This window comes from Poecilia mexicana, unplaced genomic scaffold (assembly GCF_051168715.1).
Source record: "Poecilia mexicana isolate PSO_F unplaced genomic scaffold, ASM5116871v1 scaffold_2, whole genome shotgun sequence".
NCBI classification, from domain to species: Eukaryota; Metazoa; Chordata; class Actinopteri; order Cyprinodontiformes; family Poeciliidae; genus Poecilia; species Poecilia mexicana.
Window position 1 is genome coordinate 32,499,071 of NW_028263371.1, and position 14,687 is coordinate 32,513,757.

Below are 14,687 nucleotides of genomic sequence, written 5' to 3' on the forward strand. Positions count from 1 at the left end.
AGGCCAACGACCCTTGGCGCATATAACCCGCGATCCTGTCTGACAACTGTCAAATAAAGACCAAAAGAGCTGACAAAGCCTTCAAAGAAAATGTACTTTTCTTATTACATCTCTATTCTCTTTAGACCTGATTTGCTATCAGTTATAATAATTAGTCGAAGCTAATTCAAATGCTAAGGTGCTAATGTACATTTGATTTCATAATTTCATTTGACCTAATTAATTATGCTTATGACTACATTTGCTAATGAAGGAAGTTGCTATGGTGTTTAGCTCTGAATTGTTTGAATGAAAAATATATTTTTCACTCAAAGTATATTTGTATTTTTGATATTAGCACTAAAATGCTACATGTTAGCTTTTAGGTAAACACTTTGTTAGCTCTTTGTCAACCCTCAAAGCTGGAGGCTTTATTTGTATTTCCTGTTAAAAATAATATACCAACACAAGTGATTGTTAAAAATCAGATTCCAAAATAGAAAATCACATAAGGTCAAAGCACATAGAAAGAAAATGTGATGGGGAATCCCAAAGGTTTTTCTGGTCTGAATGATGGGACAAGGAAGCAGTTTGTTGCTTAAATGGCTTTTTATACAGAGTTACAGCGGTTTCCATGGGAATCACTTTCTGCCCGCTTTGGAATCTAACAAACAAATCCAAAAATCCACATATAAAAATCAAATGATTGGTCCATCATGGATTTGCCAGTACAGCGTGATAACAGATTTTTAACATGTATAATGTAGATTTAAATAGTGTGATTTTCCTGCCATAATGCTTCAAAGCTGATATGTTTTCCACACAATGAAAACAAAGACTTCACAGCTTCTCGGAAACCAATTTTAATAAGTCAAACACTTCACATGAAAATAAAACATAACACCCGTTGTTGGTTTTCTGAGATCAGGGATGTGCATGGTGTAGTGATATATAAAAGTAAAAAAGTGAAGACACTTCTGGCACTCTGACTTATAAATGGTGAATTTGGACCCATTAAAACATGAAGAAAAAAGAGTTTGTATTCATGATTGTCCCCACAAAGTGTAACAGTAAAAATAACAATTAGAAAATTAAAAAAAAAAAAAAAAACACACACTGCAAGCCAAAGGTAAACACTTCACGTGCCAGGTTGTCTACTATGTTGTGCGCTTGTCTTGTGGATCTCTGCCACCCTCTAGTGGTGGGAGGTTGAGGTTGCAGCCAGTTGGAGGCTACATGTGCTCCGGGTGGTTCTGCAGACAGGTGATGAACTCCTTCACCTCCTTCCCTTCATAGCAAATCTGGTAGATGGCAACGAACAAAGGAAACCTGTTGGACACAAACATTTTACAGCATTAGTGATAGAAAACACAAAGCGTGCATTATGAACACACACGGGGGAAACAAAATAAGCTTAACAGGTTTTAACATAATGTAACAGCTTCTACTGTGTCATCCCACAAGGTTTAGAAGAGTCTTTCTGGAAATTTTGGACCATTTTTACAGAAATCCATTCATGAGGTCAGACAGTGATGTTGGACAAGAAGACCAAACAGTGGGAATACAATTTTAATACTACATACGTATAAACCTAGGTACTAGAGCTGCTGTATGTGGTGGGGAACTTACTTCTTGACTATGCCTCGCTTTTGGAGGATCTTGTAGACCTCGGCTGAGGTCTGTGGACCCTGCAGCTTCTGTCCGTTCAGCATCTCGGCCTCCAGCTCAGCGATGGACTGCACAGGGAAACACAACGCTCCATGATTCCTGGCAGCTAGCTCATTTCAATTCCATTAAGTGACGAAGGGGAAATGTTGCGATGAACTTCCTGTGTCTGACTGACTTTGGAGGTTTTGACGAAGGCCTCAGCGACACGGCGGTTCCGTCCGCCGTAGCAGGTGGTGATGAGGTCGGCCACGCCGCAGCTCTCCAGGAAGGTGCCAGAGCTCACGTTGCCCTTGCAGAACATCTTGGCGAATGCCACCATCTCCATCAGGCCCAGCCGGATCACCGCCGCCTTGGTGTTGTCACCGAACCCGAGGCCGTCGCAGAAGCCGGCGCCCACTGCCACGATGTTCTAGGATGGGGATAGAGAGGGTCAGAGAACAGCTGGTCAAGTGGAAATGGGTGGAGGTTTGTTATACGCCGACGCGTGTGTGTACCTTTAAGGCGCCACACAGCTCCACCGTGTCGCTCTCTGGAACCACGGTGATGCGGAAGTTGGGCGTCTGCAGCAGCTCCTTGAGCAGCTGGCCCTGCGCCTCGTTCTTCGCCCCTTCATGGAAGCGGAAACATGAGTCAGACTCTGAAACTGGAAGTCACGCTGTGGGCTGCTAACATCATCACTTTTCCCATTTAACCAGAACGAGAGCAGACCGATGGTGGTTTCGCAGAACTTTTCGTCAGCCACCTCGTTGGCGATGTTGGCCCCCATCAGCACGCTGACGTCAATCTGCAGCTTCTCCCTGATGATGTCGGAGATGAGCTTCAGGCCATCTGGACCCTCATCGATTCCCTGCAGAGCAGCACAGCGTTCAGCAGCAGAACCCTCTGCAGCCAGCTCCTCCAACACAACCCCACCTTGATGAGGGAAATCCCGATGGCTCCCTCCGTCACGTGAGGCTTCATCTCGTCACAGAGTTTACTGATGAACTGATGAGGAATGACGAAGACCAGGATACTGGCTCCCTTCATCGCTTCGGTGATGTTAGGAACAGCCACCTGTAAAAACGGCAACCTCTGTCACTAAAGACGACACCACCCAGACTGACGTCTCAAACGTGTTGACCAGGCTACGGCCATACCCAAAACTCACGACATGAGACACAATACTGCTTTCATGAGAATGAGACGGGATTGTATTACTTTCAAAAAAACTTCAAAGGTCAAATTTATGCTTCATTCTGCATTTTTACAGATTTCACAACAAATGCAACAGACTGACTTTTCATTTTCATCTCTTCAGAACTTGGGACGACTCTCTGTCTACACATCGTTTGGCCTTGGGTTCATGTTGAGGTCTCTCTTCCAGAAATGGTCAAAATTAGACTTACAGGGACATCCTGTATGTTTTCACCCACAAATAGCTATAATCCATTAATAGTTGAGGCTCTCTCTAAAAACACCTACTTTAACAGTTCAAATGCCAACTATATCTAAATATGCATAGCTCTATAGCAGAAGCTAACATCTACAGTCTTCCTTGTCTCTGCTCTTGGTGGTTGAGCCACTTACAGCTGAAACAATCAATCGTGATAAATCAATTATTGAAATGACTAACAACTAATGTAGTAATAGATTAATGGTAAACTGGAGCATCCAGATTCTAAAAAAAGACAATTTGCTGAAAGAACAGCACAAGCAGAGCAGCAATGAAGCCATAACTATACCTTTGATCTAGCAGTCATTTCAGAAATGCTCTTATTGAAATTTAGGCAAAAATTTTTATTTTCTCATTTGACAAATAAACAACTTGTTTATGTGCATCTTTCTATGTATTTCTAATGTTGTATAAAAAAGGTTCAATGAAAAATCTGCACAATGCAGTGTTTTGTTTTGTTTTTAAAAATCTGATTTCCCAATTAATCATCAGACTAAGCAATTAGTAAAATAATCATTAGCTGCAGCTTTACAGCCAATCAGTGCCAAGGAAAATTAATGGCATTCCCAGATTGGCTGCTGTGCAAAATGCCAACATGTCTAGTAGAATCACTCTTAGGTGTCTCAGCTTGCCAAGCTGCATTTTGTCTGGAATATTATAGATACGAAAAACAAAATCCACGAATTGGCAAATTTTGTATGAATAATTTAAAGTTATGTACCCGCAGAATAATCTGCAAAAACTGAGCTGTGACTAGTCAGGGCTCCACTGTACCTGGTTACAAGTACAGTACAAAAGCATACTGATTAATTATTAATTATTAGCAACTTGCACCTTCACTGAGTTGCAGCCAAGACAAACGGTCAGACCCAGTGGACTGGAAACATTCAGGTTGGACACCTGTCCTGTTACTAGGTAGACATGGGTTGGAAGTTGAATAATGGAGAAATGAATGATTTTTTAAAAATAATTATATCTATGGATGGTGCCACTACCAATAGGCTTGAAGGCCACACTTTGATCTTTCCCAGAGAGTACTGCTCCGCTCCCCAGAACCAGGTCAGGATTAATGAAGACAGATAAACTCTTTCCAGGGACATTCCTGCTCCTGCAGGGACAGGACTGTGGAGGATAAATTCTCGGAAAGACCAACACCCACCACATTCTTGGGCAGCTTGTGTCCCGGCAGGTATTTGACGTTTTCATGCTCGGTGTTGATGATCTCGGTGAGCTTCCTGCCGTCGATCATCTCCTCGTAGACCCACATGTTCACCAAGGGGTTGAAGCGGTTGGACGCCTTCACATTGTGGCCGATGATCTTGGCGATGGAGGATCCCCTGGAGGAAGAGCCACAAGTTCAGGATGGAGGACTCCAGCCAATCACAGGGCATTATTTAACAAAGGGTGACAAGTTTTGGTAAAGCTTTGATGCTAATGGTTTATTTGCACATTTAAAAGAAGAGAAGAGGACATTTAAATCCCTGGAGTGACAGAGTAGAGATAATCAGATTATATTAACCCAGCAGGTTTGAATCTGCCTAATTCAAATTTAGTTAAACGCTGACCACAACATAAAGCAGTCATAAGGCAAAAAAACATGAATATAGAGTAAAGTCACCAGTTTCCAGATCCAACGATGCAGACTTTCTGAGCAGGCATGTTGAAACTGGATAAACGCTTTGCCAGACTGAAGTATGTGTTGTTCTCCACTCGCCAGTAGAACTTCCTTATCCGCCCTGCTGTTGCTAAAAGACACCCGCTCCACCCTGAGCTCGCCACGGTTCCGCCTCCCGTGGAATTTCAGCAACCTGAAGTGTTGCGTGGAGCACAAACCTGCTAATCTCAATGGATTTCCACACACTTCCTCATTTCAGCTCCACATAAAAGGATTAAATGACTCTTAACGACGATAATAATGCAGCCGAATACGGGGTTGGGTGCGTAAAAAATAAAGTACACCAGCATATAAACTGCACTGATGTTTTAGAGGGCGCCGATTGATAAATAACCACTAAATAATTAGGACACCGCTAATCATAACGTCTACTATGGAGCAGAACTCTGAATGGTTAGTCTTCCGGTTTGAGACTTTCAAAATAATGGCGTAAACGGTTTTAAGACTGCGAGAATCAAATTAAATTCAAAAGTAAAAATTCTAATATGAAGAAAAAAATAGATATTGCGTCATTTATAGAAACATATTTAAACTACTTAATCTTAGCAATATACTGTAAATATATTTACAATGGAAATAAGTTACATTAATGAGGTGATAAATAAGTTCAGTTAGCAAATTGTATGACAACAGGGGTTAGAATTGAAATTTGATCAGCGTAACATCTGTTTTACAAACGATGTATTTGTAGAAACATGGCCGAGTGATCGTTTTTAGGGGCAAATTGAAGTACTCTGAATGTACTTCATACGATCTGTACATTGGAAAACTTTTGCGTTTTTACAAAAATTAATTTTTATTTTTTATCATTAGCAGCGGACTTTGGTTTTTCGTTTTTTAATTGTTTTTATTTCTTTAAATCCAAACCGGAAATGCGCTGCCGTCAAACAGTCACGTGACAATTGCGTTCCTGCCGAGGCAGTAAATAGCATCAGCTAGCGGAGGCTGTTAACCCAGCTACACCGTTTCATGATGTTTCCCCAACCGTAGTCCGCTCACTGTCTGAAGGAGAGCTCCAAACCGGTTTTCCCAGAGGCGGGTGACGATTTTTCCTGGAGTGGGGCGAAATTAGAACCCAGAAGCTCGAGCTGGGTGATCAAATCTCAGCTTAGCATCAGAAGTTTTAGCCTCCGCCGCCGCAGGAGGAGCAGGGCTGACGGAGGCAAGGGCTCTGCCTTGTGACCATGCAGGGGGAAACTGCGGCGGTTCGGGTCGCGGAGAACGAGGGGAAAGTGGATACATTTCCCCCGAACAGAACCCCCAGTTCGGGGAGAGCGGGCGGGAAGAGCTGGCAGTACAGGTGGGTGTTTTTGCTCTGTTTACCTGCCAACCTGACTCACCTGAGTGAAGGGGCGGCTTTTGCCCTGCGCGTTGACTGTCAGGAGCCGCTGATCATCAGTCTGTGTTGACCCAAACATTTCTGTCTGTCCGAAGCGATCACATGGAGAACATTGACGGCTACCTGATGAAGTACACCAACCTGGTGACAGGCTGGCAGTACAGGTGAGTTGTGACCTGGCGCTGGCGCTTTAAGCCGGGTGCTCTGGTCACTGACAGGCTGCTCCTCCAGGTTCTTCGTCCTGAACAACGAGGCGGGTCTGTTGGAGTACTTTGTGAACGAGCAGTCCCGCTCCCAGAAACCCCGGGGCAGCCTGCCGCTGGCCGGGGCCGTCATCTCTCCCAGCGACGAGGACTCCCACACCTTCACCGTAAACGCTATCAGTGGAGAGCAGTACAAGCTGCGAGGTGAGCCCACCACCACCATCATCATCATCACCATCATCATCCAGCTGCTGGTATTGATCTGCAGCAGGTCCATTATGTGCAGCCGGTGAGGCACAGGATCGATGATTCTCTCTCCTGTGTGTGTGTGTGTGTGTGTGTGTGTGTGTGTGTGTGTGTGTGTGTGTAGCCAGTGACGCCAAAGAGAGGCAGCACTGGGTGAGCCGGCTGCAGATCTGCACTCAGCACCACACCGAGGCCCTGGGCAAGGTAGGAGAGTTCTGGTTCTGACCCAGACCGGCTCTGGACCATTTCCTCATGTGTGTGTCTCGTCTCCCAGAGCAACCCCGCCCCCAGCCGCAGGTACTCTGTGGCGTCCCAGAGCAGTGCCAGCTCGCCGTTGTCTATGCGGCGGCCCAGTCAGAGTGCCTCGGCCTTGTTCGGCTGGACGCAAAACCACAAGGGCTCTGTCTACTCCAGCAGGAAGTCCCTGATGCCAGACCACCTGCTGGACGCCAGGGAGGTATGACACACACCCCAACATGGCCGACACCTGTCTGTCTGTAACTGGTTCGGTCTCTGAATCGTGTTGAATCAGCAGACAGACTGGATCGGTCTGTTTTTTGTTTTGTTTTGTTTTTTGAAGAAATGTGATGTTATTCCCTTTAGATCCAAAACTTAAAAGGATTTTTCACATTTGCTGTATTATAAGAAAAATAAAGGCATCAAGTCTTCAAATCCACTTTGTATATGGCAAGTTTTTAGAATATTCAAACGTATCCTGTTATGAAAACAGGAATCGGGTCACTTTCTTTCTAAACACTTCCCATATTTACTGAAGTTTAATAAATTAAATCAGAGTTTATTTGGTTGCTGCAAAGTTGACGATTCTAGATAGACGTCATTCTACGTACAGTCTGGTTGTAAAAATACAAATACTTTATGTTGTACGTAACATTTTCCATTGTAAGAAATTGTTACTATTCTTGAACTGCAGTTGGGGACCACAAAAAAATTAGTGCAAGGGCCACAAATGGCACTTTGGTGCAGCCCAGGGGTCCCCCTGCTGTAGACGGGAGGGCAAAGTGTGATTTCCTGCTGATGTGTAATTAGCTGTATTGTCTGTCTTAAATCATGTAATATTCAGTAGTGGGGTGAGGTGAGTGGTGGTGCACTGTGTGTCCAGCAGGGGGAGCTGCTGCACTGCTGCCATCCTGGCAGGCTGCAGCAGCAGAATCGAGCTGATGTTGGCTCATCTCTGACCCAGATGTGGTTCTGTTTGTGACCAGATGATGAGCCAGGCCCAGGGCCAGCACCGGGACCTGATCCAGAGCATCGAGGGGCTGCCGGTGGCCCCGGGCCCCGGCCTGTCCCCCTTGGACCAGGACCTGCTGATGCTGAAGGCCACCTCCATGGCCACCATGAGCTGCCTGAGCGAGTGCCTGCACATCCTGCAGCTGCAGCAGGTGGCGCGGCAGCGGGCCGCCCTGGGAGGTGAGTGACTGGAATTATGCTGCATTATTGATGGGAACCGGAGCAGCTGGCCGTCTGGACAGGTAATTAGATCTGCACCTGTTAAATATTCACCTGGGCAGGTGGAGTGGGTAGGAGCGGCGTCCTGAAGCTGCAGCGGCCCACTCAGCAGCGCTCTGATCCGCTCTGACCCGCTCGCCACCGCGCTGCCTTGGCTAAATGTGTCCCAGTTTCACAGCAGATCTCCTTACCTGGCCAGCAGGCGTCCAATTAGAGCAGCAGGAGGCTTCCTGTGGGTGGGGCAAAGCTGTGGTGATAGCCACGGTCTGAGGTTGTGCCAGGTTACTCCCAGTGGGTCAGAGCAGCAGGTGGAGCTGCTGGGGGGGTGCGAGGCGGGGAGGGGGTGCCACCATGAGCTCGGCTGCTGACACCTGTGCGGGGCCCTCGCCTCCCTCCACAGGGCCCACCATCGAGTGGCTGGAGCGCAAAGGGGACGACGACGTCCTGAAGAACGGGAGCAGTCCGCTGGGCGACCACACCCCACTGGACGGGGGCCGCCTGCCGCTCAGCGCCCCCGACACCTGCAGCTGCTCTGGGGTAAGAATGCCGTTACCATGGAGACAGGCTTCCTTCACTGTATGTTTCATTGTTTAATGTCACTTTATTAACTTCGAACATGATCAGTTTTTATCAATAAAATGCTCTTCCTGGGCCGTAACTGTTCTGTTTCTCATGAATGCCATCATTAGTTTCAGTCACATATTTATGAAGTTTAGCCATTAAAATACCTGTAAATAAAACAGGAACATTTCTGTTTAGTGGAAAAAGTCACTGAATTCTGCCATCCTTATGTTGAAATTCATAATTTCAGTTCATAATTCATCTTCAGTGAGGAGACATTAAAACCAGACTTTTTCAAGGATTTTCACACAAATTAATTAAAAAAATTAATCAAATTGTAAATGGCAATGTTTATGCATTTCAAACAAAAGAAAATAAATCAAAAGCAAGTGAAAGAGCAAATTAAAAAGGATATTTCTGATTTTTATGTTTCATTTTATTGACTTCAATTTTTTTGTATTGCATATAATTGAAACTAACTTGGTGAAAAAGAACAGGAAGGAGTGTAAAGTTCTAATTCATCACTGTATTGTTTCTGGATACAGAAAGTAGTCTTCATATGTTGGAAAATTTTAAAAATGCATTTTGGTTTAATTTCAAACAAGAAACATCATGAATTAAAAATATAAAATGTCAAGGAAGCCAAGAGGTTCCTATAAGACTTGAGTTATTTCCTGCATAGCTTGGGTTGAGTTGATGCTAACAGTGTAGCATACGGCCAACCTGGAGTGGACCAATCAGAGTTCAGAAGCTAGATTTAATAAGCTGCCAGATGATTTCCTTTAAATCTACCAGTTTAAACCCGAACAACGTCTAAAACTTTATAAGTTTAATAATAATAAGGGTTAAAACTTGTGAGTTTTATCTACTTTGGGAACTACTTGAAGTTTAATAACATTCATAAATAAAAAATACAAATAAGCAATTAATATTTCCAGGATCCTTTTGTGTGTGGAAGGGACACAGGTGGGGATTCATAGATATTCATGTTTTTATGACAGATAACTGATATTGGAGCGATGGCGATTAAAAACTGACTGAGAGCAGATGGTGCTTTTTATTTAGCAACCTCAGACATAAATAATAAAAAGTTTGTTGAAAGTAAACAAACTGGTTTTTATGGTGTTAAGTAATGACTAAATATTAACTGCACATTGACTAAAGTTAAGAACAAGCACGATGAAGAGCTTAATTTTATTCTGTGTCAAAATCTCATTAAATTATCTAATTTATTATTTTAAATAGCAGCTTATTGTATTTTGAGTAAAAAGCAGCCATTTTTGGTGCTCTGGATGGAGAACGGATCAGAACCAGCAGAGTGTTATTGTAATATCTACTGTACGGAGCTGTCTGACCCCGAGGCGCTGGGCTTTGCCCTGGGCTCTGTCTGGCAGGAGCAGGAGGAGGTGGACCCAGAGGACGAGGTGGAGGACTCGTTCATGGACACGGAGGAAGACCTGGGGGCCGTGGAGGAGGAACGCAGCGTCATCCTGCACCTGCTGTCGCAGCTCAAGCTGGGCATGGACCTGACCCGGGTACGGCCCGTCCACCAATCACAGAGCAGGATCAGGATCAGCCTGACATCAGAAGGGGAAGCTGTTAGTTCTAAAAAATTTTTGCTAATAAAGCATCAATCTTCAAAATGTCCAGGTTTAACACCTGGATGTCTTCTCTCTACAGTTTCTGGTTAAAACTGAATTGCACTGCCCCCTTCAGGAGACCAGGCACACAGCAGTTCTCATGCTCATGTGGTGTTTAATCAGTTTTACGAAATGATCTAAAATCAGGGTCAGATTGTAACTCTAGTTACAATCAAATCAAACCCTGTCGCTTCTGTTCCAGATGCTCCAATCAGGATTTTCCTGGTGCAGTTTTAACAATAAAATATATTTTTATTAGTATAATTAGGATTGATGCGCTTAACTGTCCTACTAGCAGGTAGTCGATACATTTACAGACTGAATGTAGTGGATCTTTCTAGAGTTGATTCATTTAATCATTGTTTCCTTAGCTACTCTTAAAGATTTTAAAGATAAAAATTCATATTTAAAGTGATTTTAATGAGCCAAGCACTACTTAGAAGACAGGTAAACTCATCTCCATAGCTAACAGAAGCTGCCAGCTAAGTGTTAAATATGTGTTGTGGTGAGTTGAGGTTTTCGGTTCGGAGGGTGTGACCTGTAAACCCGTCCCTCAGGTGGTCCTGCCCACCTTCATCCTGGAGAAGCGCTCCCTGCTGGAGATGTACGCAGACTTCATGTCGCACCCGGAGCTCTTCGTCACCATCACCGACGGCAACAGCCCCGAGGACCGCATGATCCGCTTCGTGGAGTACTACCTCACGTCGTTCCACGAGGGCCGCAAGGGCGCCATCGCCAAGAAACCCTACAACCCAATCATCGGAGAGACCTTCCACTGCTCCTGGAGGGTCCCTCGGGGGCCCGAGGCCCTCCAGGGGGAGGCCGAGTCCCCCGTCGAGGCCCCGGAGCCCTACCAGGTCCGCTTTGTGGCGGAGCAGGTGTCCCATCATCCCCCGGTGTCTGGCTTCTACGCAGAGTGTCCGGAGAGGCAAATGTGTGTGAACACACACGTGTGGACCAAGAGCAAGTTCATGGGGATGTCCATCGGCGTGTCCATGATCGGAGAAGGTCAGTGAACTCATCAGCCTGTGGCGTAGGCGTTAACTTAGTTTCGATCAGCACTGCGCTCTCAGTTCCTGAAGGCATCAGGCTGTAGGATATGCTGCTTCTTCTGTACTTAATGCAGACTGGAAAGAACAGATAGCAGCTGATGTATATTTAACGGCGGCTGTGAGTAATTAATGAGGCTTATCAGAGCCGGTGGGATTGGATGTTCAGCGTCTGGTTTCACGGCCGCCTCTCGAGGATTTACCCGTTCTGATTGATTCACGACGTCTCTGTCCAGGTTGCCTGCATCTGCTGGAGCATGACGAGGAGTACACCTTCACGCTGCCCTGCGCCTACGCCCGCTCCATCCTCACCGTGCCCTGGGTGGAGCTGGGCGGAAAGGTCAACATCGCCTGCAACAAGTCCGGATACTCGGCTGTCATCACCTTCCAGACCAAGCCCTTCTACGGCGGAAAGTTACACAAGTACGTAACGCTGGGTGCCATGGAAACCACCAGCTAATCCTCCCTTGAGCTGCAGCTCCATTAAATGGTTAAGGTAGAGATACTGGCGTCACACAACACCATCCATTGATTGGAGGATAGAAAAACGACTGGTGCGTCCCGTCTGTCCTGTTGGCATGACGCAGCCCCAGGTGTTTGGGTTTAACCTGCCCAGGGAGAATCCACCCTAAGTGTTTACTAGCCTTTGTAAATGTGTATTATTTACACATTTACAATGTTAATAACGGATTTATTATCCGCTAATACACCAATAGCAGGGCTAATGTTTCATTTAGGGGAAGCCAAGTGTGCTAAACATTTTCAGATAGATTCTAAAACGTTAATTTACACAATATGGACATTATTGAAGTTTGGCCATCAGCTTCCATTAAATACTGTATTGGTATAAAGCTTTAGTGTTAGCGTAGCTAAATATGGCGTTGGTAGAGCACTTTAGCGTTGGCTCCTGCTAAACGTTGTTGTTGTTAATCAGGGTAACGGCAGAGGTGAAGCACAACCCCACCAACGCGGTGGTGTGTCGGGTTCAGGGCGAGTGGAACGGCGTGCTGGAGTTCAGCTACACCAGCGGAGAGACCAAGGTCGTGGACGTCACCAAGCTGCCCGTCACCAGGAAGCGAGTCCGGCCCATAGAGAAGCAAGCGCCTACAGAGTCCAGGTGGGCTGGGTTTCTGGCGGGAAGCGTCCATGTTGTTGATATCCGTTGTCCAACGTGGTGAACTGGTGTTGCAGGCGGCTGTGGCAGCATGTGACGGAGGCGCTGCGGCAGAAGGACATTGATAAAGCCACCGAACACAAGAGGGTCCTGGAGGAGCGGCAGCGGGCCGAGGAGCGCCAGCGGGCCGAGACTGAGACGCCGTGGAGGACCAGATACTTTGACCGGGAGGTGAGCGTCCATCACAGCCGGCCCTTCTTGTTGCCTAGCAGCAGGAACCAAACTACTTCCTGTTTCTCTCTGCAGGGTGAAGGCTGGGCCTACAGCAAGCCTCTCTGGAAGAACTCAAAGTCCTACGTTTCCTGTCTTTAAGTCCAGCTTTAGGTGGCTGAATGTGAGTGAGTTGCACACAGTTGGGATGAAGGCAGGGCACTCTGGCAGCTGGCGGCCAATCAGGTGACGCTCGGAGCCTCGGAGGATGAGCTGCCGCCCCTCTGCTGCTCCGCTGCTCGTTTTTTATATCTCGACGTATTCTTGTACAGGTACTAACAGCCTTAAGACGGTTCGGAGGGTTGGGATCTGCTTGGTTTGCTTCTTTTCTCTACCTTCAGCTTCACTTTGGTTAAGAGGAGCGTTTGTTTGAGGAGAGAGAGGGGCGAGCGACGTGCTGCGTCTGTTCCAGACCAGCAGCTCAACCAATCAGGACGAACTTCACAGGAAAACCAGGAAAACTGCTCAAAAATCCCACTGCAGAACGGTTCATATGTCTAAACTGGTTCAAGAAATCAAAGAAATGTATCCCCAAAGTCTTGTTAGCAGATGTTATTCATCTATATGTATATACATATATGCTGGAATGACAAGTTTTGGCCTTCTTCACTCCGTTTCCCATATTCATTAGTTTATTTTTTGTCTACAAGTGTCTGATGTTTTTTCCAAAAAAAATGTAGAATTTTGTTTTTCTGTTGTTTAACTACATTTTAATAAATTAATCCAGCATCTTCAGGTTTCATTTAATCCATCTAAACATGTAAAAAGTCACTTTACTCAAACTGCCTGGATATCACAAGTTTTAAATCATTTATTACGTTTAGTGCTAATGACACTTTATTAGCATTATAAACATGTAATAAATGGTTATTAAGGGGTTAACATTGCTTTAGGCATGCTAATTTTTCAATTTTTATGAACCATTCCATATTTTATTAACAGCTAATAAAAGCTTAACAGTTTATCCTGTAACTGTGGGGCCCCATGTGGTTCCTGTAGCTGCTGGTCTTGCTGGGCGTCGGCCCCCCAGCTCCAGGTGGCTCTAGCTCCGGCCCTGCCCAGTCAGTAGAGAAGCTGGTCCGGGTTCTCCTGCATGGCTCTCCTCTGTTTTAAAACGGTTCTGTTTGTTCCCTCCTCCTTGTGGAGCTGGAATGGTTCTGGTTCTGTGTGAAGAACCCGTCCCAGTGACACCGGTCCGGTTCCAGGCGGGTTCAGTCCACTCGGCCATCGATAAGCTACCGCCCCTCCATCCCCTCCTGCAGTCCTGGTGCCTTAGCGACTCCTCCCTCCTCCAGGGAGAGTCGGTTGTTTCCCACCAGTGGTTAACCTGAATGATGCACTGATGTCTGCTCTGTTCTCATGTTTTGATTTTCTATTTTTCTTTAAAGAGTCAGAGCTTTGGAGTGAAAGGAGTCACTTTTTACTTCTGGGTTTGGACTTCCTGTCGTCTGTCTTGCTGATTTGTGAAATGCACCGATGTCGTAGCGGAACGGACGTGTGCTAATAATCCAATAAAACTCTAAACTCTGATAACAGCCTTCATTTCTATTTTTTTTTTTTTTTACATTCACACACAACATGGTTCAAAACTATTAATACTCTGAAAAGGACAGAGAATGATTAGCAGATTAATGTGCTCCACTACTAAATAACAGTGAAGGGTTTATTTAAATACTATGAATTATTGGGGCCTGCCCATGCAATACATGGCAGAAACCTATTGTTCTACAAAGATTTGTAAATGTGGACAGTGTTAGTAGCAAGCAGTTTTCGTTGTAGTGACAGTGTGTGTGTATAACTTATCTTAAATGTCTTTTCGCCCCTCTCCCCCACTCGGTGTTGGCGTTGCTGCAGCGAAATCCTCCCTCGTCTCCTCTGGCTTCCTGTCAGTCCAACTGGTTTTGTCGTTGGATCTTTGGGTTGTCCAGATTGTCTCTCAGGAAATGCCCATGTTGTCCACAGATGAAACAAGCGTCAATAGTTCAGAGTCGTCTTCTCTCGCAGCTTTGAAGCTCGTTTAGCTTTTCTTCCTCTATGCTGATAC

The 14,687-nt window shown here is 45.6% G+C and overlaps 2 protein-coding genes across 3 annotated transcripts; one reads left to right on the forward strand and one right to left on the reverse strand.

The window, feature by feature from the left end:
* Positions 1-826: 826 nt before the first annotated feature.
* LOC106914878 (glycerol-3-phosphate dehydrogenase 1-like protein) lies at positions 827-5,141 on the reverse strand. Its single transcript, XM_014982042.2, has 8 exons — positions 4,698-5,141; positions 4,239-4,416; positions 2,560-2,700; positions 2,356-2,494; positions 2,142-2,254; positions 1,823-2,056; positions 1,609-1,715; positions 827-1,308 (listed from the first exon to the last, which is right to left on the reverse strand). Exons 1-8 carry the CDS (start codon positions 4,736-4,738, stop codon positions 1,212-1,214), a joined length of 1,050 nt encoding a protein of 349 aa, XP_014837528.1. The 5' UTR covers positions 4,739-5,141; the 3' UTR covers positions 827-1,211.
* Positions 5,142-5,381: 240 nt separating this feature from the next.
* On the forward strand, positions 5,382-14,176 carry LOC106914877 (oxysterol-binding protein-related protein 11). 2 transcript variants are annotated; one of them, XR_001417695.2, is made up of 14 exons: positions 5,382-6,054; positions 6,189-6,257; positions 6,325-6,500; positions 6,667-6,746; positions 6,817-6,999; positions 7,766-7,970; positions 8,410-8,546; positions 9,965-10,105; positions 10,768-11,218; positions 11,496-11,682; positions 12,194-12,376; positions 12,451-12,604; positions 12,680-12,829; positions 12,916-14,176. XR_001417695.2 is itself a non-coding variant. In XM_088014797.1 (13 exons), exons 1-13 carry the CDS (start codon positions 5,939-5,941, stop codon positions 12,743-12,745), a joined length of 2,148 nt encoding a protein of 715 aa, XP_087870923.1. In that variant the 5' UTR covers positions 5,383-5,938; the 3' UTR covers positions 12,746-14,176. The 2 variants fall into 2 exon arrangements, 1 of the variants encoding a protein (XP_087870923.1); XM_088014797.1 differs by having other exon boundaries at positions 5,383-6,054; positions 12,680-14,176.
* The last annotated feature ends 511 nt before the right edge of the window (positions 14,177-14,687 follow it).